At 49.0% G+C, this 22,333-nt stretch overlaps 11 protein-coding genes across 11 annotated transcripts; 6 read left to right on the top strand and 5 right to left on the bottom strand.

Moving 5' to 3' along the window:
* Window positions 1-164: 164 nt before the first annotated feature.
* Window positions 165-941, top strand: N7503_009763 (ubiquinone-binding COQ10-like protein; the record flags this gene model as incomplete). Its single annotated transcript, XM_057069309.1, has 1 exon — window positions 165-941. The coding sequence occupies one exon, from the start codon at window positions 165-167 to the stop codon at window positions 939-941; it is 777 nt and encodes a 258-aa protein (XP_056915920.1).
* Window positions 942-1,200: 259 nt separating this feature from the next.
* sod4 (mitochondrial 37S ribosomal protein mS42) lies at window positions 1,201-2,308 on the bottom strand (the record flags this gene model as incomplete). The annotated part of the gene is made up of 4 exons (XM_057069308.1): window positions 1,201-1,728; window positions 1,782-1,906; window positions 2,005-2,188; window positions 2,261-2,308. 4 exons carry the CDS (start codon window positions 2,306-2,308, stop codon window positions 1,201-1,203), a joined length of 885 nt encoding a protein of 294 aa, XP_056915919.1.
* A 643-nt stretch (window positions 2,309-2,951) lies between these two features.
* On the top strand, window positions 2,952-4,193 carry N7503_009761 (uncharacterized protein; the record flags this gene model as incomplete). The annotated part of the gene is made up of 1 exon (XM_057069307.1): window positions 2,952-4,193. The coding sequence occupies one exon, from the start codon at window positions 2,952-2,954 to the stop codon at window positions 4,191-4,193; it is 1,242 nt and encodes a 413-aa protein (XP_056915918.1).
* A 302-nt stretch (window positions 4,194-4,495) lies between these two features.
* Window positions 4,496-6,030, bottom strand: PIG-S (GPI-anchored transamidase GPI17; the record flags this gene model as incomplete). Its single annotated transcript, XM_057069306.1, has 2 exons — window positions 4,496-5,944; window positions 6,007-6,030. The coding sequence occupies 2 exons, from the start codon at window positions 6,028-6,030 to the stop codon at window positions 4,496-4,498; spliced, it is 1,473 nt and encodes a 490-aa protein (XP_056915917.1).
* Window positions 6,031-6,704: 674 nt separating this feature from the next.
* Window positions 6,705-7,480, bottom strand: N7503_009759 (uncharacterized protein; the record flags this gene model as incomplete). Its single annotated transcript, XM_057069305.1, has 3 exons — window positions 6,705-6,746; window positions 6,809-7,052; window positions 7,128-7,480. 3 exons carry the CDS (start codon window positions 7,478-7,480, stop codon window positions 6,705-6,707), a joined length of 639 nt encoding a protein of 212 aa, XP_056915916.1.
* Window positions 7,481-7,649: 169 nt separating this feature from the next.
* N7503_009758 (hemolysin III family protein) lies at window positions 7,650-9,493 on the top strand (the record flags this gene model as incomplete). Its single annotated transcript, XM_057069304.1, has 2 exons — window positions 7,650-8,113; window positions 8,168-9,493. Exons 1-2 carry the CDS (start codon window positions 7,919-7,921, stop codon window positions 9,491-9,493), a joined length of 1,521 nt encoding a protein of 506 aa, XP_056915915.1. The 5' UTR covers window positions 7,650-7,918.
* Window positions 9,494-10,329: 836 nt separating this feature from the next.
* Window positions 10,330-11,388, bottom strand: N7503_009757 (tRNA(Thr) (cytosine(32)-N(3))-methyltransferase; the record flags this gene model as incomplete). The annotated part of the gene is made up of 1 exon (XM_057069303.1): window positions 10,330-11,388. One exon carries the CDS (start codon window positions 11,386-11,388, stop codon window positions 10,330-10,332), a length of 1,059 nt encoding a protein of 352 aa, XP_056915914.1.
* Window positions 11,389-12,887: 1,499 nt separating this feature from the next.
* On the top strand, window positions 12,888-13,547 carry N7503_009756 (uncharacterized protein; the record flags this gene model as incomplete). The annotated part of the gene is made up of 1 exon (XM_057069302.1): window positions 12,888-13,547. The coding sequence occupies one exon, from the start codon at window positions 12,888-12,890 to the stop codon at window positions 13,545-13,547; it is 660 nt and encodes a 219-aa protein (XP_056915913.1).
* A 2,505-nt stretch (window positions 13,548-16,052) lies between these two features.
* Window positions 16,053-17,525, top strand: N7503_009755 (tetratricopeptide repeat protein; the record flags this gene model as incomplete). The annotated part of the gene is made up of 3 exons (XM_057069301.1): window positions 16,053-16,627; window positions 16,697-16,941; window positions 17,020-17,525. The coding sequence occupies 3 exons, from the start codon at window positions 16,053-16,055 to the stop codon at window positions 17,523-17,525; spliced, it is 1,326 nt and encodes a 441-aa protein (XP_056915912.1).
* A 920-nt stretch (window positions 17,526-18,445) lies between these two features.
* On the top strand, window positions 18,446-18,850 carry N7503_009754 (uncharacterized protein; the record flags this gene model as incomplete). The annotated part of the gene is made up of 1 exon (XM_057069300.1): window positions 18,446-18,850. One exon carries the CDS (start codon window positions 18,446-18,448, stop codon window positions 18,848-18,850), a length of 405 nt encoding a protein of 134 aa, XP_056915911.1.
* Window positions 18,851-20,544: 1,694 nt separating this feature from the next.
* On the bottom strand, window positions 20,545-21,308 carry N7503_009753 (NudC domain-containing protein; the record flags this gene model as incomplete). Its single annotated transcript, XM_057069299.1, has 3 exons — window positions 20,545-20,576; window positions 20,643-20,964; window positions 21,060-21,308. The coding sequence occupies 3 exons, from the start codon at window positions 21,306-21,308 to the stop codon at window positions 20,545-20,547; spliced, it is 603 nt and encodes a 200-aa protein (XP_056915910.1).
* Window positions 21,309-22,333: the final 1,025 nt, after the last annotated feature.

The following is a 22,333-nucleotide window of genomic DNA, read 5'->3' as shown; positions in this document are numbered from 1 at the left end:
AAAGGTTAACCAGAACCTGATATAAAGTGCTCGGCCTCGGCCGCAGATCCCGATCCGCGGAACGGGAACTTTTCTCAGTTCGTACCAACCTTGGAAGCTTCAACTCGAGCGATACGCCGCGGAAACCCCACGCCTCTCACAACAAACCACCCTCTCTACCTGTCATGCAACACACCCGGGCTCTGCGATTTCAAAATCGCACAATCACCACCCTAGCCCGGCCTCAATGCGCCTCGCTGCGACCAACGCTTCCAATCAACACAACCATAAGGGAACACTCACTCTCCTCACGCCAATCAACACCGCCATGCACATACAAACTCCAAAAACGATGCTTCAACCTCTCATCTCTCTCCTCGTTCCTCCCAACCGGGAACAATAACGGCGACAACTCGCCGAAGCGCGTCCTAAAGGCCTCCCGCACACTTCCCTACTCACCCGCCCTCCTCTTCAAAGTGATCTCCTCCGTCGAAGAATACTCCGAGTTCCTGCCATTCCTCAACGCATCTACTGTTACAGCGCGCGATTCGCAAACGGGGTACCCGACGCAAGCGTTCTTGACCATTGGGTACGGCCCGCTTAGCGAGACGTTTACTTCGCTCGTGGACTGCGATCCCGCGAAGGGTATTGTGGAGGCCCGGAGTGGCGCGAAGTTTGGGAAGCCCGAAGGCAGCGCTGGAAGCAGCAGCTCATCTGGACTTAGCAGTTTCTTCCCTGGAGCGAGTGAGGGGATCTTCGAGTATCTCTCTACGCGGTGGGAGTTGACGCCGATTGATGTGAAAGGTGGATCACCGCAGACTAAGGTCGAATTGCAGGTGGAATTTGAGTTCCGGAATCAGTTGCATGCTACTGTAATGGGCGCGGTGGAGGGTCAAATGGCCGGTGTCATGATTGAGGCGTTTGAGAAGCGAATGAAGGAGAAGCATGCCGAAGGCCAATAACCATAGAGGCCTCAATAGATCGGCGCTTTGTATATTAGTTGTGTTTTTAGTCAGGTGTACCAGATCCATGGATGTATAGAGTGTATACAGCCTTGGGCGTATAGAAAGATATAGAAAGATAAGGCCCATGAGTGCCAAATTTAATTTCTATGGAGATCCGCTGTACAATTTCAAGACAGGATTTTAGAAATGAAAAGAAAAAATAGAACATGTTAGTATATAATACAGATTATCCAAACACCAAAGGGATTTTATCCGCTCAAGACATGCTCAGACTCCGAGCCTGGGCCATCGAGGGATTCGATCGCATAGAGCTGATAGCGTTGTAGTTGTCGAACACAACGTCCCAGTTAATACGATCCCACCAGCGCTCCAGGTACTCGGCCTTGCCGGCAATACCATAATCCATCATCCAGGTGTGCTCCCAAGTGTTCACGCACAGAATGGGCTGCACATCAATAGCACCGGGGGCTAAGCTCTTCTGGTTCTGGGCATGGGCGCCCATAGAACCGGCGAACTGATTGCCCAGTTGGGTTTCGGGGGTATGGGTGGCCATGTCGACGGGTTGGCGCCGGGAGTGGGCGGCCGGGTAGGGAGAGCCGGCGTTGTAGGTGCAGAAGATCTGCATCATACCCTCACGCTCGAGGTTCTTGGCGAGCCAAACGAAGCCGGGACCGAACATGGAGTTGGCGGTGGCCAGGAAGTCGAGCTTGAGGGACTCGACGGAGGAGCAGGTGTCGATGATGTCCCGGGCGAACTTCTCGGGGATCTCGGTGCTTTGGGGGGACTGCATGGTGTTAGATTTCAAGATAGCCCGAATTTGCGGGTAGTATTACTGACCAGGCAGTTGAAGAAGAAGTGGTTGTTGTGAGCCATGGAGGCGTAGTTGAAGACCGAGGCCATCTCCGCGCGCTTGGAGTACTTGACCAGCAACTCTCCAGGCTTAGCATCCGCGTCAACGGTGTCTGTTCACGGAATAAATCCAATCAGTACTCGGTCACTCATTTGTCCATTGAAAGAACCGTCAGGCCATTCAATTGTCCGCAGGGTGAGCTGGACTGACCTTGTGTCAACAGGTTGAGTTTGTCCACGAGGAGGTTCTGGTATTGGGTCCAGGCGAAGTCAAAACCCTCCGGCGACATGAATTCTGGGATACCATTCTCCTTGTAGTACTTTTCGTTCTGCAATTGGGGGATGCGATGGAGAGCACGGGTCTGGAAGCGTGGGAGGGCGGAGGAGATAGGTGTCTGGAGAGCAACGCGATCAGTTTCTGTCTACGCGACGGGAAGCGGCCAAGGATGTGAACTAGCCGATCTTACCTGGGCGGAAGCCGCGCGCAGAGCGGGCCGGGCAAATCGGCTAAACATGATGTGAGATAGGAGAGTGGACGTGATCTATTGAGCTTTCCCAAATCTCGAAGAATTTCCCTCCCGACGCACTTCCCCATCAGGACTAGCGTGGCTTATATCATCTCCCCACTATCAACCAATCAGCGGTCGTCCAACTACATCTGTTTCTACCGGTGTTTCTCTAAGCGCCCACGATCATCTCTGATCCAGCCATGGTGGGCCATCGTGCATTCTTCAGGAGAATAATCTAGCTTAGCGCCTGTACTACTTATGATATTTGGGATCATGTAGTCGAACATGAAACTCGAGAGCCTTAGCTTGGGCTCCCGGCGCGTGCCCAGAATAGATTATATGGAAACTGGGAAATGAATGGGCACTGACGATGCCTCTTCTTTGTACGAAGTCGCCTGATTTATTTCCTATCTTCTATTCTCTTTCAGTTCCAGCCTATCGTTGATCTCTTTGTCCGTTCCTCTGTCCCTACCAACATCATCTAATATTCTTCTTCGTGATCTATTGCTTCTTGGCCTGCATTCGAACCAGATATCGGATCAGCACCATTCTTTCTATTTACTGTTTATTTTTTTATTAAAAGCCGGGTCAGACGAACTCTTCAGTCTGGGGAAGATCGATACTTCCAGTCCACGCTCGCAACGCCAACATGGCTAGACCATTTGCTAACACGATGGCCAAAGGGTCATTTCTTCTCTTTCTCTTGACCATCATGACTTCCGTGAGACCAACACATGCGTTTAAGGAATTTGAGATTCTTCCTAGAAGTGATTCATGCCCCAGTTCATACGACACATGCGGAGGAAACGTGCCCTCGGACTTCTGTTGTCCGTCATCCTCAACCTGTCTCGTTCTTGACAACGACACTACAGTCCTCTGCTGCCCATCCGGAAGCAGCTGTGACTACATATCACCAATAACCTGCGATATTCAAGAGCAAAATGCCACTTCTTACCCCAAAGCCTCAGTCAAGACGACACTACTCGATGAGAGTCTCCCAACATGTGGCAAGAAATGCTGCCCATTTGGATACACCTGTGAAAATGACAGCCTCTGCCACATGACAAACTCAACAACCACAAGTACGACTACAACATCAAGTACTGCAACTTCAACAACTTCAACCTCAACAGCCTCATCAACCACCGACCTCTCAGCCTATGGCGCAACCTTCACGCCAGTATCCACATCCGTCTCCGCATCCTCTCTAAACGCAGACTCGACCTCTTCTGCCAACTCAACAGTCACCAGCTGTCCATCCTTCCCAAGCAAAGCAGTACTAGCAGGCTTCTTCCCAGGAGCCCTCTTCGGCGCCATCGCTGCCCTCTTAATCTCCACCTGCGTCCGCCACCGTGCCGAAAAGAAACACCTAGCAGAAATAAATCAAGACTCCAAATCCACTGGACACAATTGGTCCAGCCGATCCTCCTCAGGCGCCGTCCTCGGAATCTCAAGCCCCATAGCCTCAGAAGATGCATCCTACCGCACAGACTTCCTCCTCCGGAACCCGAGCGACAAGCGTTCTTCGATGAGTTCCCGGTCCATGCGTTCAATGATGAACCGTTCTGGCTCTCGGGTGCGCAGTCTATTCTCGACTGGTGTACCCGGACAAGATAAGGATGTGCCTCCGCTCCCTACCGCATCAGAGCTCCCTGTGCAACCCGATCCTGTGACGCCGCCTAGACAGCGCGAGCCTAGTACCGAGAGTATCAAGGTGTATTCGCCGCCTGCGGTGTTCATGCAGTCGAGGCGGTTTCTAGGGCCGGAGCCGTATCCGAGCCGTATTGCGAGGCCGTCGACTACGTTTACGGATTTGGTGCAGGCTGTTGGTTTTAATGAACCGAAGGGAAATCAGTCTTTCAAGGTGCATGAAGTGAGGAGGATTACTTGATAAAAATTTCTGTGGAAGTTGTAATTGAATACTTGCGTTTCAAGTTGGGTTTCCGCTGGCATTTGGTTGGTGTACAACACTTGCGATCGTTCTAGATGATTTTCTTTGTTTATATACCTGTTCGACAAGCTTAATTAGCAAGACTTTGATTCGTCAGTTTTAATGATGTCCATTGGGTGTAAATATGAACAGCCAGGGTAGCCATGGCGAGAGTTGTACGCTGAACGCAATCATTGATGAAACAAAATGAATTTAAATGATGTATGCATATAGTTTCTAGGATACAAGAGAAATAGAATGATTTAATTTGCCGCAGCCTTTCTGGCTTTCCATCCCGCGATGATTCGCTTCAGCTCCTTCAATAATCCAACGACCAAAGGCACACCAATGGGACCCAAGAGAGGCAAGTATACTGCAATCTTGTGCTCATCTGGGAAATAGACCTGACCAACCATACTCTTCTCAAAAAAGCTACGCTCTGCTTCGGTCTCAGCTACTCGTGCGCTAGCAAGAGCGGCAGCAAAACGGCCGTCCCGAAGGTAAGAGCAAGTAGCAGAGAGATGGGACAGGGTAGTGGAGACCGAGGAAGCGACAGTAGCCGGAATAGGGATGGAGGGAAGAGACTCCGTGAGACGAGCTAGAGATCCCATGGTAGATGAAGCGGAGAGAAGGAGAGTAGCTGCTCGGACACGAATGAGGGTTTGAAGACGGAGTGGTAGAGATGAAGGGGTAGTTGGAGTGCCCAAGAGAGTCAGGAGTTGGTGAGAGAAAGTCATGAACGCAGGCCGCAAAGAATCCTGCGTTAGGTGTGTTGGGTTTGACAGGCCGCTTGAGTCTGCGGAGAGTGTTGGGTTGAGAAGGAATACACCACCCCACTGCGGCACGATCCAGCTCGAAGCACGGTTCTCCTTCACGATAAGTGGGGATTGAGACGGGGCTGGAACATAAAGAATGAAGTTGAGGGTGGGACCGCTGCCAATGCTGGGGTTGAGAGGCCACTCAGCAGCATTGATAAATGCGCTCAAATCCTCTTTCTTCAGTGTCCAAGCTGACTCAGTCTCATCATAGACCGGTGGAGGTGCCATCGGTGAAAATGTTGCATAGAGCTGGACCTGTGTATCAATCGTAAAGTTGCTGATGGGAGCAAATGCATGTAGAAGAGGGGAAAGGTACTCCTTGACAGCAGCCTCAATATCCCAAGAAGATGGCACGGAGCCAGGAGTGAACAGCGAGAATGACAAGTGGTATGTGTCGGCGTATTTCATGGATCGACGGAGTCGCCGGCTGATGCTCTCCGAATCAAAACCAGCTGTCCCACCCGAGAGGATGTGGGCAATAGTGGCCTTCTCCTCGCTATACAGTCCTTGTAACTCCTGCGCAATGAACGCTGACAGAGGCGGGTTGGAGGACGAGGGAAGGGGGACCTGGTTTGGTGGGTAGAATACATCCAGCTGTGTTGTGTCTGCATGGAGTTCTGACCGAGGGGCGGCCAAATCATCTTGGGGGAGCACGCGAACGGTCAAGGCAATATCCGCACTTTCTCCGACTTGATCAAAGCCTCCAATACGCTCTTCGCCGTTGGAAGGGATTGCGCTGGTGTCGTTTGCCAATTTGAGCCGCAAATGGTGAGCGGCGAATTCATTGAGATCGTCAAGGGTATGCTGCGTGGTGCGCAAGAGGTGCTGGGACTCGGAAATCTGCATTGCAGGTGCTGCAACATGAATATCCAAAGGAAAGACAGGGCGACATGTCTAGACACGCGATTGTTAGCCATCTCATTGTTTATTGCGGCCACCTTGGTGAGCTGGTGTACCTTGCCATCATCCCAATCTACCATCTCCTGGATTGGCAGGTGTGCCCGGTAGATAGACGTTGTCTTCCACCATATTGGAAATCCGAGAAAGATAATAACAGCCCAAAATGCAGCAATTACTCGGAATCGCGTCTGAGTGGCCTCGGGGGTCTCGGGGGTGGAACGCGCTGGGCGCTGGATTGAGGGTTCGAAGCGGCCGAAGCCTTCGGAGACTCGCTGTCTCCATTTTTGGCGGTCATGTTAGGGACATGCTTTGTGCCGTGGACCAACACAACACTCAAGCAGTACAGAGTGGACGAGTGTTGTTGTCGGGGAAAGGTAAACCTTGAAAGGCGGAGAAGGGACCAGGTGGCGCCGGTTTACCCATTGTACGGAGTACTACATGTTTACAGCTACTCCTAGAAGCACCAGAAATAATTAAAACATTTCCTTATATATAGAATTTGTGCCCTTGTGTGATAAAGATACCGCTTATTCTAATGAAAATATAAGCAAACATTTCCCTAGGATCTATTTGCCTTCAACGCCCGCGAATGATACTTGCATGAGAATCATGTATGAGCCTCAATTGGGATTATTATCGATGCATTCAGACTAGACAGTATTCTACGTAAATCATACAGGGTATCATAACCAATAACGCCGTTCTAATGTAGCGGTCAGGCCTTCCAGCCATGGACCTTGCAGTACCCACCTCCTTAGTATTCCTTCTCGAAGATTTTCTGGATAGGTTTCGCAGCCTGCATTGCAGATGTCAGTAATGAAGAAAGGAAGCGAGACATAGATAATTGCAGACACATACATCAACGAATTTCTCGAGGTCCTGGTCGAGGTTGGCCAGATCATCCTTGCGCTTCTTGTTCTCCGCGATCAAGGCCTGCTTGTGCTTCAGCAGCTCCTGGCGAGCCTGCTCAAGTTTCTCTCGCTCCGCATGCTCATGGTTGATACGCGCAATCATTAATTCATGTTCATCAGTCTCGCGGTGTTCGGGAAAGAGCTCGAGGAATTCCTCGACAGGTATTAATGGCAGTGAAAGGTACTTGTGGCTGTCGCGCGAACATGGGAATTAGCAAGGTTTCACAGGGGTAAGAGGTATCATGTAAGGCGCCGAGTGCACTTACTCGTAGGATTCACAAGCTGAAATCTCGCCACTCAGATGTTTCTGTTCGTAATACAGGTTCTGCAGCTGAAGATGCAGTCGGTCGATCTCCTGGCGTGCCTCGGCGGTGGATTGTTTGGTGTCGCGCACACGGAAAAGCGCATCACGGTTCTGGCCGCGCAGCTGAGCGAGGAGGGCAAAGAGGAGCTTCTGCTGCTTCGAGGCAGCCAGCGATAATTCATGGACCGAGGTTCCGGCGGGGATGGTGTCTGGATTCAGTAGGGCTAGGAGTTGCTGGCATTGGGCGAGAGTCTCGGCGCTGGTGCTGAGCACGGGCAGCAATGACTGGTCTGTGATGATCTCGCTGATAGCCATAATTTTTTAATTCGTCTGGGGATCAAGTGGCGATAAACCAGGGAAATCTATTCAATGAAGAGAGTTTTGGGGACCGATCGAACTAACAAAGTGGAGAAAGAGGAAGAAGTGGGAACGAATGGATCAATCAAATGACGGCACCGCTCAACCCATGTGAACGCTGGGCCGAGTGTGGTTGGGGAAGACTTTAACCCGAACTTTTGGTCATTCTTCTCTTTCCGTTCTCACCCCACCTTGCAGATATGTTGTGTACATAGGGGACTCGCCGTTTTCTCTCCTTAAACTTCTTCACGGTCTCAACGAGTCACCTCTTGCTTATACCTGAGCCCCTCAGCTTCCCGGATCACTCCGGCCACCCCCGTAACCTGAACACAATCCCGCAGCCCTGGAGGTTCTCGGATTGACGCCACACGAACACTTCCCTGGCTCGCCATAGCGATGGCCTGCACAACATCCTCCATGACGGTGGAAACATATCCGGATGAGTTAGAGGCGGAGAAAGCCGTCTCGTCCTCTGTTGCAACCCCAACCGAGGGAACTGGCCTGCTGCGAGACCGACACCGAAGACACTCTTATCATGCCCCACGAAAACTCTCATGTGACTATCAAGATGCAGATACGGTTTTCATCAGGGTGAGAATTGCCCTGGTGCTTTGGAGAAAGTCAGTTGTTCTAACTTCCATATAGGTCGAACTCTTCCTTGCTGAACTTGAACGCCGCATGCATTGGATTGAACAATACCGAAAGTCCCACATGGATCAGGTTGACGCCAGCCTCAAACGTGGATATGCTACTTTGGAAGCCGTGCGTGACCAATGCTCTATCGCATCTGGTGAGTTGATGGGCAGCGGCAAGAAGCGGGCTAAGATCTTGGTGGAGACATTGGAGGACGGATACCATGAGGCACTGGCGACCAAGGAGACACTGGAGCAGAAAGCACAGGCGGGCGTCCGGTTAATGGAGTCATTTTTGTCAGAGCTCGAGTCGCGGGCGCACGCAGTCCGTGATCGAGGAATCTACGGCACCCTCGATGACGGCTGGAAGGCCGTGGATTCCGGCCTGGTTCACGCCCTTGAGGTGGTTGACGAAGGAATGGAACGTGCTCGTCGCGCCCGGGACTTGCTTCGGGAGAACATCGAATCTGCCCTTAGCCTGGCAGAGCAAAAACGCTTGATCACGTATGCGGATTTGCCGCAACCTTGGAGAGTCAACCCGCATATCCTGAATGGATACCGTTTCACGGCATCTAAGGTTGAGTGTGTGTCCTCAGTCTTCTCTTTCTCGAACGAGTGTTTCAACATCTGGTCTCATGTCATTGGTCTTGTCATCGTCCTCTCGATCGCCTTCTACTTCTACCCGCTTCACACCAATTTCCATCTCAGCAGCAAAGCCGATGTATTCATTGCTGCGGCTTTCTTTGCTGCTGCATGCAAGTGTCTGGTCTGCAGCACCATATGGCACACAATGAACAGCATCGCCTCGCAAACCTTGATGGAGCGCTTTGCCTGCGTGGACTACACGGGCATCTCCATGCTGGTAGCCGCTTCGATCGTGACTACTGAATACACTGCTTTCTATTGTGAGCCAGTCTCGCGATGGACCTACATTCTTCTTACTTTCTCCCTGGGCATTGGTGGTGTCATTCTCCCTTGGCACCCGACCTTCAACCGCCATGATATGGCTTGGGCCCGTGTGGCCTTTTTCGTTACACTTGCTCTGACTGGGTTCGCCCCCCTGGCCCAACTATCTTACACTCGTGGCTTTGAGTGGTGTCTCTACTTCTATGCCCCAGTCGTGAAGAGCATTCTGGTGTATTTCGTCGGCGCCTGTGTCTATGCCTCCAAGATCCCCGAGCGCTGGAAGCCTGGTCTGTTCGATTATGTTGGCGGCAGCCACAACATTTGGCATTTGGCTGTGTTAGGAGGCATTCTATTCCACTACCATGCCATGCAAGACCTGTTCGCAAACGCCTTCCAGCGTGCGCAGGGAGAATGTCCTAATCTGACAACCTGAGCGAGTTTTTTTTTTTCATATCGGGTTGACACCCATTTGCATTTCCCTTTCGCTTTTCCATCTCCATGGAAATCATGACACATCCGCCACACGTGGATGTACGAATGGATCATTTTCAACGTTGCTTCTTAGATCTGGATGTTTTCGACGGTCTATACGAGGTCCTGTCGACATCTTATAGACATTATTACATGAGCCTTGGCCAGTTGGTCCAAGGTGCATTGGGGGAGTTGATTGCAAACCCTGTTCATTATTTTCTATCTCTCGAAAGTCGAACATGCTTCGAGGGATTTGCTTCCGCTGGGCCGAGCTGTTTGGCTCCGATCATCCCCAAGTGGAAATCTGCATATTTATTTGAGTTCTTGTACCTACTTTGCGTCATCAGCTTACCTTTCGGTTTATTTTGACTTGTGATAATTTCTACTTTGCTAGACAGAACATAGCGTTTCAATTTAGAAAGATGTGTTTTGATTCGATGCTTCACATAACACACCATTCTTGTTGATTGTATACGTATCTCAGGAAAATGCAAGTCTACCAAAGCGAATTCTATATGCAAATATTTTATCATCAAACTCGTAAATCCATGACTCGTATGCTTCCGATGACCACACTTATTGGGTATTTGTGGATAGTAGAAATCCCTCATCCAAAAGTCAAAGCGTCGAGTGGCCTGTTGGTCTTACGGGGCAAGACACCAATGCCCAACATATATGCAAATGGCTGTGAAAGATACAGCCGGCACTGCCGTTGAGCCATCGGCTTCGTTGTTGGCAAGACTGTCCCATCCCCTGCCAGGGGTGTTCAAAATGGTGCTATGGATTGTGACACCCAAATCACTCGGCATTCTCAGCACTAGCAACATCGCCGCCACGCTTGCGGAAATGACCCTGCATCCAGCAGCGGTACATCTTAAGCTTGGTGGAGCGGTTCACAATGAGACGTCGATCGGCTCCCAGATGCTTGACCTCGAATGAGGTATTGCCCTCCGCAAGCTGAGACTCGGAAAAAGGGTTCTCCAAATCGACCTGTAGACCCTTCTCCGGTGTCCACCGACCCCACATCTGGACCAACTCATCATGGTCGAAGAAGTAAACGCGGGTACCGTCACCGCGAACATAAAAGTTCTCCTGCATATAGCGGCCCTTCTTAAAGCGCACCTGCGCCAGATCTCCACGTCCATAATCACGGAACAGGACCTGACCGCCGGGCTTCAAGAGACGGTAGATATTGCGTAGGGCAAGATCCCACTGGTTAGGGTTCAGCGCGGAGAAGATAAAGATCAGAATGATGACATCGACAGAGCCCTCAGTCAGACCAGGCGGCAAAGAGTCTCCATTCTCGTCGGGCACAGCAGCAGCGTCCCAGACATCGGCGACCATATACTTCGGATTATACTGGTCACTCTCCCGCATGACCTGCACAGCATACTTCGAGAAATCACAGGCATGCACCTTCAATTGCTCGTTCTCATTGTTCCGAATCAGGGGGAACGCAGTGTTGCCCGCTCCAGCGCCAACCTCCAGCACGACCTGGGGGCCGGCATCCTTCTTCGTCACCTCGGCCAGCACCGGGAACTCCTGCTGCAGCCACTTGCGATCCTTGAAAAAGTTGTCGGTGTTGTTCTTGTAGAACAAATTCCACCACTTGGCGGGGTCATTGTTGAAACGATTCTGGTCGAAGTCGGAGACGGGCGCAGCGCGCTGCTTCTCATATTGAACTTCGGCGAAAGCTTTGAATTCGTCGTCAGGCTCAACGTGGTCCCAGGCATTGAACTCGAAAACGTTATCACCCTCTTCTAGGTATCGGGAGCCGAATTGGAACGGATCGGCGCGCTTCTGGTTGTTGGAGGGGTCGTGAGAGCGGGAGGGGGGGGATTGTTGGTGGTTGGACATTCTCAATGAACTTGTGGATATCTTTCTCCGACGACATTTTGATTTGGCGCGGTGTATTAGCGAGTGTATGAAAGGAGAGGAAGAAAAATCGGTTAGAGTGGGCTTCGAGTGGCGCGGGGAAGTCCAAAAGAAACGAAAATCTACAAAAAAATTAGAATTGATCGGCGGGTACCTGATTATGTCATCTCTTATCGGCGCTTATCGTTGCCCGAAGTTATTGATAAGGATTTGCAGACCCAGATTTAGGATTATTGACCATAGTAGAAGGTGGGCATAGTCTAGTTAACATATAGTGGAATAACCTCGACGGTCGGGGGAGAGTAGAAGTAGCTTCTTAAGTGAAAGGGTAAGTGGGAATAGCATTATGGCTAAAATTGGAAGGGAAGTAAACATGCGGGGGCAGTGTGAATAGCATCATGCATCATGGTAGGATCACCTCACCAAAACGTTAACAAAGCGCACTTAAGAGGGAACATTAAGGATAAGAGACTAATCCCTGAGCCATCGCGGCCTAGTGGCATGAGTACCGCATGAAGCCTTCAGTTTGATTTGGTCCCCAACGAAGGTGCGTGGGCCACCTCTGATGAGAGTGTGCCGGTTCGATCTGTAGCGTGTCCATTCCAAACTACATCGTTCAATTGAAGGGGGGCATGGAATAGGATTCCGTTAAGCGGCGACGGAGAACAAACAGGGGGTATGTCAAGTCAATATATAGAAATTGGGCCTGGAGCTTGAACCAGCTTCAGATGAGACCATACTTTTTTGTGTTCTTCTATTCTTTTTTTCAATAAAAATACTATTTACACCCTCATCTACCAATTCCATTAAGTAGGTTTCTTCTTTTAGTCTTATTGATGTGGAACTTGAAGCTATTCATATTAGTGGATATTCCATACACTTAAGTATCACTGACCAGAGATGTCAACACTATTTATTGATGAATGAATATTTGACTCCCCTAAGCTAACTCTGTCTGTTTAAGTTATAGCTTCTAGTCAACAAGTAAGTTATATGAGGCAGTATCACGATTGAGTTAGGACTATTGTTTGTTCTATACCTATATCCGGTTAGTCCCGAGTGAATGACTCTTAGCTGCCTTAAGGCACAACTGCTGACATCGTCTACCAATCAGCGTGGCCGGGAATTTGGATGCCTGCAGCAGCCTCATCCTCTTGCTTTGTCGGTCCCTTTTCTTTCTTCTCTACGTGTCGTGACTGAATCGATTTATCTGGGACATTTTACTGTTGATTTCGCTCCTTTTCAGGAGTTTGGTCAACCGGAGTGTGGGATACTCGAATTTGCTAGCCATATCTTGCTGGTCCATTGAGGCTCAAGTGTCCCGATTCTTACTGCGCTCATCCAAAGCGACATACCATATGCTCTTCAGTCTTCGTTCTTTCATATGCTACAGACTCTGAAGCCCTTCTTATTCCTGCCTTTTCCTTAAATTGCTTCTCTTATACACTCAAAGCAACAGAAATATCCTTCTCATCCCCGCCATGTCGTTCCTCTCCGGCCTTTGCGGCTGCATCTCTCGCGACCATGCTTCCCCGCACTCATCATCTCAACCTGAGATGCAAAGCACCAGACAACACCAGAGAAATACCAACAACGGTGTTCAAACTGGTCGCTTCACCCTCTCCGGCGAGGGCGTGTTCATCCGCGCTGAAGGTGCCAGCGAGCAGGATTGGCACGGACCCCCGCCGGCTGACTCCGACGGAGGCTATGCCAGCGTGGTCCCTCTTCCACAGTACACGCCACGACCGATGAGCATTCAAGAGAAGACTCTCGAAGGGAACATGCGTGATCCTCCGATCTCCTCGGACTCCAATCCATATCCCGCAGACGAGAAGAACCGCAACCTCTACGATGAGGATGTGAGCTCTGATGGCGCTTCTACTTTCTCTTATCCCAGTAGCTATGGTAATACATCGACTGCGACCAGGGAGACTCCGCCGCCGCCTTACTCACCTCGTCACTCAGCTATGCTATCGCGGTCCAGATCTTTCTCTATCTCATCGGCTATGGCCGTGACCATCAATCCTCCGCCTATGGCAAGGGTGCATGGTGGCCATGGCGGCCGAACGACTGCACCTTCTTCTGAAGCGGACGATGTTTCTATCCGTCGTCATCGGAGGGTCTCGTGGGAGAGCCGATAACGAAGACAACGAGTATATCAACACATCTACACATCAGCGCAGCATGCTGCGTATTCTTTTGGTTTTCTGGCATAGTTGTCACCACGAGATTTGAGCCGCATATGATACTTGAGCTGGACTCATGTGTCATTGCACTCACGTGCCTGGCTATCTTTGCTAAGATATGCTATGCTGGCTCATTTCGTCGTTAAATATTGACAGCTCACTGCATACGACGCGACGATTGACATTTGCTTTTTTGATGAACGGGAATATGGGATATATACTTAATTATGATGATAGATATGGCGGCATTGGAATCTTTTGTCAATATTGTGGATGTTTCTGGGTACATACTACTTACCACCCACTACCTAATAAAACAATGCCACTTTAAACAAATTGAATACCTTCAACGGATCATCAACCGAATTCCCTAAATCACTAATACATGGACCATATCTAGCTTGAAAGTAGGTGTGCCGTATAGAACAAGGTTCAAAGACCCTACAATGCCGCCTACTTTCCGCCTTTAAACATCCTGAAAGGAAATCAGTGTTACCATTTCCACCCAGAGATTCTATCTCGAACCCTTCTTCGAAATCCACCATACCTATTTTCAGCAGCTTTTAGGATATCCATCGTGCAAACAAGGCAAACAAAATCCCCCTTGGCTTGATGTTGACTAACCGCCAGTATGATCCCCTCTCTTAGCGCCGTGGTCACCTGGTAACGATGATGATAACATGGGGTTCCCCCTCCTCGACCTGAGAGTCATACATCAACGCTTCACATGGTGCAAGACATACTTTTATCGATCATGGCATCAGTATCATTCGGTGGCGACAACCGTGGGCTTCAGATTGGAAGTAACCACGGCTCGATAGAATTCCATACCTCTAGTAAAGCACAAAAACCCAAGGACTTTATCATCTACGAACTAATTGCTTCTCCCAAACTAGAGCGCCCGGAGACCCCACCCAGCCCTTTGTCAACCATTCCATTCCCGCGTGATCCAGATTTCGTCCGTCGCGACACACTGATTGATCAGATTCATTACAAACGCTTGGTCCCTGGGTCGAGAACAGCGCTGATCGGCCTCGGCGGTGTCGGGTGAGTATAGAGCGACCCATATACGACCGGTTGCTTACAACTAGAAGGAAATCGCAATTGGCTATTGAATACTCTTATAGGATCCGATGCGAATCGCCAGCAACATGGGTTTTTTGGGTCCATGCGAGTAACGAAGCCCGCTTCGAGCAAAGTTTTCGAGACATCGCAGACCAGCTCAAGGTCCTAGGTCATATGGATCCTAAAGTGAACATATTCAGATTGGTCGAAAGCTGGCTGAGGGATGAGAGAAAAGGGAAGTGGATCTGTATCCTAGATAATGCTGACGACCATGAATACCTCTGTTCACATCCGGCAACCGGCAATGAATTTCCAGGAAAACCACTCTTGGAATATATCCCCAGAAGTCGTAATGGATCTCTTATCATTACAAGCCGCAGTAGAGAGACTGCGCTCAGAATGGTCGTATATAACAATGTGATTGAAATCACACCGATGGAGCAATCTGAGGCGCTAGAGCTTCTCCAAAAAAAGCTTGCACAAGTAGAGGAAGGCCAAGACTATCGAGAACTAGTCGAAGCGCTCGAGTTCATGCCGCTTGCGATTGTCCAAGTAGCTAGCTATATCAGAAATCGAGCCCCTCGCTGCTTGGTAAGCCAATACCTCAGAAACTTCCAAGTAAGTGACTGTGAAGCGATTAAGCTTCTAAAGAGGGAGACAAGTTGCTTAGACCGGGATTGGGAAGCGAAAAACTCAATCCTAGTGGCTTGGCAAATATCATTTGATTGTATCCAGCACTAAAGGGCATCTGCGGCGGATCTACTCTCCCTTATGAGCTTTTTTGATCGGCAAGGGATACCAGAGGACCTCATTCGATCCTACCTAAATACTAGTCAGACGTCTACTTTAGAGCCCCGTGCCGACTTTCCTAACGAGGAAACATCATCTGAACCTGATATAGACTCTGATTTTGAAGAAGATATCATGACAATGAGAAACTATTCATTCATAGCCACCAGTGAATGTGGTACTTCCTTCTCAATGCATCGACTGGTGCAACTGACTACACGTGCATGGCTAAAGTCTCATAACACATTGAATCGGTGGCAGGAAGAATATATCAGTGTTATGTACCGCGAGTTCCCTACTGGCCAGTATGAGAATTGGGGGAAATGTCGGGCGCTATTTCCCCATGTCCATTCGGCAATGTCTCAACAGCCTAAACCAAAAGAGTCAGTACTACAATGGGCTATATTACTTTACAAAGGTGCATGGTTTGCATCGGGAATTAGTAATATCGAAGATGCGAAAGACATGGCATCTCAATCGAAAATGTAGAGACTCAAATTTCTGGGTAGCGACCATAAAGACACGCTCGCATGTACGGCGATGTTAGTAATAGTACATTCACTTGAGGGCCAATGGGAGAAGGTAGCTCAATTGCAGTTAGAGCTCATGCAGATTCATTTAACGAAGCACGGCGAATATCATGTCACTACGCTGGTTAGCATGACCGCCTTAGCATCGACTTATCGGCAACAGGGCCGATGGCAGGAAGCGGAGCGGCTTGAGGTTCACGTCCTGGAGAGCTATAAGCACAAGCTCGGGGTTAATCATACTTCTACGCTAAAGAGCATGGCTAACCTAGTATCAACTTATAAGGAGCAGGGTCGATGGGGAGAAGCAGAGCAGCTTTTTGATCATGTGATAAAGAACAAAACAAAGCTTGGAGGAGACCATCCCGACATGCTACCGATCATGGCCAATTTGGCATCTACATATTCAAGCCAGGGTCGATGGGATAAGGCCGAGGAGCTTCTTTTGCAGGTTATAGAGCTCTTTAAGACAAAATTAGGCCGAGAGCATCCTAACACGCTGAAGAGCATGGGAAATCTAGCGTCGACGTACATGAACCTGGGCCGAAATTTGCAAGCCGAGGAAATTTCTGTGCAGATTGTCAGCATTATTAAAAGAAAGCTTGGCGAAGATCATCCTTACACTATCACAAGCATGAACAACCTCGCGGCGATGTATGCACACTAGGGCCGATGGGAAGACGCTGAGAAGATTCATATATAAAACATAGACCATCGGAAAAGGTATATTGGCGATGACCACCCCGACACTCTTGGTAGCATGAACAACCTCGCGTCGATATATATGCGGCAGCACCGATGGGAGAAGGCCGAAACTCTCTACATGCAAGTGGTAGGAGCTCGCAAGAAGAATCTTGGCGAACACCATCCCGACACACTAGCAAGTTTGGCAAATTTAGCATCGACGTATAGGAACCGCGGCCAATTTAAGGAGGCGGAAAAACTCAACATTGGAGTCATGGAGTCTCGTAAGACGGTTCTTGGCAGTCATCACCCAGACACGCTAGTGAGCATGAGCAATTTGGCATCAACATACTATGGCTAAGGCCGGTGGGAAGCGGCCGAGATGCTCTTTGTGCAGGTGATGGAGATTCGCAAGGGGAAGCTCGGCGAGGCACATCCTGACACGCTAAAGAGTGTCCATAATGTGGCATCAACATACTGTAGCCAAGGTCGATGGGAAGAGGCCGAGAGGCTCTTTGCTCAGGCGATAGAGACTCGCAAGACGAAGCTCGGCGAGGATCATCCTGATACGCTGCTGAGCATAACCAATCTAGCGTCAATGTTCCGGATCCATGACCGATGGGAGGAGGCGGAGAAGCTCGATCTTCAAGTGATGGAGACATGCAAAATAAAGTTCGGAGTGGACCATCCCGAAACTCATATGAGCATGGCCAAGGTTGCTTTCACCTGGAAATACTTAGGTCGCAATGCTGAAGCTATCCACTTACTAAGAATTTGTGTTGACCAACGGCACCGGTCACTTGGCTCAGATCATCCTCAGACTCGATCAATTTCTGAAACGTTGCTGGAATGGGAAAAGGAAAGCTGAAGATTCATACCATACAATTCACCTTTATCTCAATAAGACCTATTCGGAGATGATTCATGATTTTAGTTCCTAGGATGTCTTTGCCCTAGTAAATTCTTTTTTTCTTCTCGCAATATTGTCGATTTCCACTATCCAGTGAGCGGTGTTACCAAAAACACGGATAGTGATGATTAGAGGGATTCGAAGGACAGGAAGCCTTCCCAGGAGTGTGATTAGGGGCTTGTATAAGTGGTAAATTTATATTCGCGTAATTTGATATACATACCAATATCATGTGATAGTGTGTCTCAATATAATACATTCATTTGAAAAGTTGAAGCTGGATAATACAATCTTGGTCCTTAATAGGGCTCAAGAGAGAATCTACGTGAGCAAGTGGTGAGGCTGACATCGATCCGCCCTGTGTCCGCAGTTCCGTACAGGAGACTTACTTCATGGTCTCAAAACAAGTGGACCCTCATTCTTTTATGATCTCAAGCAGAACGCAGCACACTCAGACTGCGCTTCTCTTTATATGATATTCTTCAGTCTAAAGCCTTCTTTTGTCTCTCGGACGAAGAACTTGAGGGTGTCGAACATTCGGACAGGGAGCACAGTGTCGTATGTTTATGTGACTGAATGGTCGGTCCTGCTAGATTCAACCGATTGATTTCTTGACCTAAATCTAATTCAAGGGCCGACGATGCTAAGATGCACGCTTCATGCAACACTGCCCTAGGGCTCACAGAGTTTCGCTTATTGGAAGTGTGATTTCACTCATCCCTTGATTCGAAGGACGAACATCTTAGCACCCACACATGCCTATCTACAGTACTCCAAAGCCTTGGAATTACCTCAATACGAAAAACTACAGGCGAATCACGCTTAGCTTACGGTTCACAAATATTCGACTATCATCTACCACAACTGAGTCTCCCAAAATGCCCGAAATACCTTTTTCCGCCATCAGGGTCGGTGACTTCATCCTTCTTGGAGGTCGGGCCTGCCAGGTTATCCGAATCGATGACTCTTCTGACCAGCCAAAATACATCGGCGTGGACATTTTCACTAATCAGCTGCGCGAAGAAACCGCCTCCGGATCGATCATGATGGGCCCAGATTTCAAGTACTATCGCCCTTTAGACATGTCGGATGGCTTTATAACGGGTATGGACGAAATGGGCACTGTGAAGCAAGAAATACTCGTTCTAGACGTGTCGAATTTGTGGAGTCGACTTGTACAGGCTTTCGAGTCTCGTCGTGGCCCTGTTTGGGCTTGGGTTCTTACTGATAAAAATAAGGACCTTGTTGTGAATTTTGATACCCAGCTTAGACTTAAAAGATGAATCAATTTCATATCAAGTCATATACTCTACCTAGTAGATATCTACTGTCTATTTCACCGGGCCAGAAGCCGGGAGCTGCGCTGTTGGAAAAGATAGCCAAGCGCGTTCAGCTCTGTATAAACAGAACTCTGATTGGAAGGTCGACACTTCAAAAATGCAACTGCATGAATGTTGAGAAGCACTTAGTCATCTATCTATAGTGGGTTACTTGGCGCACGCTTGTGGATGTCTCATCCAGCTACTGGCGTATCCTTTACTGTCCATAGAACGCCTCCATCAGACGATGATCTCGGAAACATTCTTGTCCGTGATCACTGCCAGATGGGGTAACTGAAAACGAACGACTATTTTGGTCTTAGATCTATTTATAAAATCCATAGCAGTCATATATGAGTAACAAATTGTTGGAAAAGGCAATCGGTGTCACTTGGTTCACCATATCTTACTCCATGAGATCATTGATTCCTTTTTTGGGCATCAGTCAAGTCATTCATGTCCGTGCCTCGATGGGATTCTTGTTCCGGGAATCAGCGATCTTCTGAGAAAATGCTGTCCTTGCTTTCGGGTAGCAAGGTTTGGATTAGAACCCATTTCTAGTGTTTCAAGGCTTAGCCGTAACGATGCACTCTACTCCACTGTACGATCGACCATAGATCAAGATTTGCGTCGTCACACAGGTCGAATTATCAAGTTTTGCCACATCGGCATCCAAGTTAGTTCATGCAGAGTTGATGGGAGGTGGGGAAGGTAATCTTCCTTTAACTGCTTCCCTTACTGATCCCCACTCGACCCGAGATTTCCGATGCAATCTCCGCTGAAAGCCCCGATCTTCAAGTTTTGCTCGTCGATCCCTGCATCAGCGAATGGTATTTGGAATTCGTAATGCGGAAAAAAGGCCCTTTTCACTGTGTCTCCACCCAGCGATACCGAGCGGGTATCGGATAGATGCATCACATTCATGGCTGCAAGGACTCTGCCGTAACCTTGTTTCAAATGACTTGAGGTGGAGCTGATCGTTCTAGAACACCAGCATCGTATCCTATACGACGAAACTTCTGAAACTATAAGCAGGTTTGCAGACAGCTGAAGTTCGATGCGGTGTGGCGCTGGGTGGAGTACGTGTACATATTTGGTATACTGCAGTTCAACCATAATATCACATATTCTTTACCCTTGAGTGATGTGGATCCAGTCTCAGATCGGAAAATGGGAACCGAGAACGATCAATATTGTTTTCTTATGGGTCAAAGGAGAAGAGAGAGACGAGAGGGCTTATATGCCCGAATGCTGTGCTTGGCCTAGATAGGAAACCGCTTTTCAACCTGATCGGGTGATTTCAAACGATGCTCATCTATTGTTTGTGACTTGGACAAGCCGCTCCCAGGTCAGCGAGGTAAGAATGCCACACAAATCTCGTGATATCAGGCGGGCTGTGACAACTGGCTTTACAGCTCTCGCAGGATTATTGCACCGTGGAGTAGAGATCTGGTGAAGTATACAAGATTCTATTCAATCAAAGATGGCTCATGGTTGAAGGACTAGATTTTGGAAGGGCAGATCATATTATAGATCATAGAAAGTTAAGAGACAGGATTGCAAAATCCTTCGAAAAGAAACCCATGCTTGATGCACATAACTCATGATTCATACGCTCGGAAACTCCTTGTCTAAGACATTCAAATGTAATCAGATATTTAACCGATCTGAGCATTAGAGAAATCCATCTCTGCGGGAAGTGTTAGTCCGCAAGTCCCACACTAATCATAAGATACTGGAAATCAATATAACTTACCAGGATGATCAGCCTTGAACTTCTCTAAAAGCTCTTTCTTCTTCTGCTCATCACTGGTCAAGCCGCCCGCCTCCTTCTGGCGCTGGTCGTACATCATCTTCTCCACCATGGCGCGGGTCTCACCATCGAGGTCACTCAGACTCGAGTTCTCAGGTGTGATTTTGGTGACATCGATCTTAGGTGCGCTCTTGACGACATGCGGCCACCACTCCACCTTGTTTACTTTGTCGAGGTGGAGGATGACTTCCTTGCCAGGAGGATTGGAGGTTGTTTCGAGGGTCCAGGATGATTCGTCGACGAGAATGGGGTGGGGGAAATCACCCTACGTGAACCAAAAAAAATGTATGCGTTAGCCGATAATTCATTGTCCTGGAAATGACAAAGGCGATAGCGGGGGCGGGGTAACTATAGACGCACCTCGATAATAGGCTCTTTGCCTTTGATCGCAACGCTGATCTTTGACTTGGTCAGAGTAACCACCATATCCCGGCCCTTGATGTTGGAAGGGATTGGCGCAGACACCTCAAGATCGCGGATGGTCTGGGTCCATTTGTAAGGGAGCTGGGCCTGCTCAGCGGCCTCGCGAGCCTGGCGCTCCTTCTCCTGGAGGTCGCGTTCAGCCAATTCGGCAGGGGAAAAATTCTGGTCAGGATCGGCAGAGGACATGGTGAAAAATGCTTGGTGGCGGGGCAGGAGGTGAGGTTCGATGCGAAGCTTGGATTAATTACAGGTGGGGGTGATGCCGAAGGGCCGCAGTTTAACCCTAAATTGTGATTGGCTCCCACGTATTTTTATGGATCCCAACTTTATACCAAGCTATCGATCTATCTTCAAAGAAATCGACACCTGTCATAAAGATTCTAGACCGGATACATTCTTTCACTGTGGAACCAAATTCCAGCCTCTTTCCTATTTGGACGCATCCCGAGCGTCGGTCAACACTATACATAGCCGCGCTATACGCGTCCCGTATTCCCCGCCTCCTTGCATGAAAAACGACGTAGCCGTCCAAGACAGGAGACTAGTTTTGACAGATCCCAGAATGGACGGCAACTCGGCAGGCCCTAACGTCCCTGCCACAGGAGGCAAAAGGGGGAAAATTCACCCGACTTGACTGATCGGCAAACGGTACGGAATGCTGTCAAAAAGAAATGGTCTGCAGGGGGAGCCGATCGGCATTGAATACGACACGAACTGTTCCGAGGGAATTTCGATCTTTTTCCTTTTTCCACATGTTCCTTTGCCGCCAAATGCCGAAAGGATTCTGCTGACGGCGTACATGTGGAATACACTAGCCGGTCGCCTGATTTCACCTGGGTGCAGGCCAACTTTTACACCGCTTGTAGCAATGGCATTGTTGGCGATGGCGTAGCTGAAAGATGCACATATTTATGGCCCGAAGGTTCGTTCAGCGAATGGGGATGCAAGTAAACGGCGATCACTGTACTGCAGGTGCTATCTACAACAGTCAATGTATGCATGCTACGTTGACCGAGTCCGTTATTGACTGCAGTAGATGGCGCGGGCATGTATTTGGAACAAGGCAAGTGGCGGATTCGAAAAAGAAAACAGAGACTGTCAAGATCCTCAGTGCTGCACGTGTGTGAATGTTCTGAATCACGTACATTGGTGTGTAGTAGATCCACGATTCAAATTCTGGCTATGTGTAACGATCAACCAGGGATGTCTCC

The sequence above is a fragment of the Penicillium pulvis genome (genome assembly GCF_028828015.1).
Source record: "Penicillium pulvis strain IBT 33274 chromosome Unknown scaffold_8_segment0_segment0, whole genome shotgun sequence".
Classification (NCBI taxonomy): Eukaryota; Fungi; Ascomycota; class Eurotiomycetes; order Eurotiales; family Aspergillaceae; genus Penicillium; species Penicillium pulvis.
Note: the sequence above shows the minus strand (reverse complement) of the source record. Positions and strands in the feature narration are given on the sequence as shown.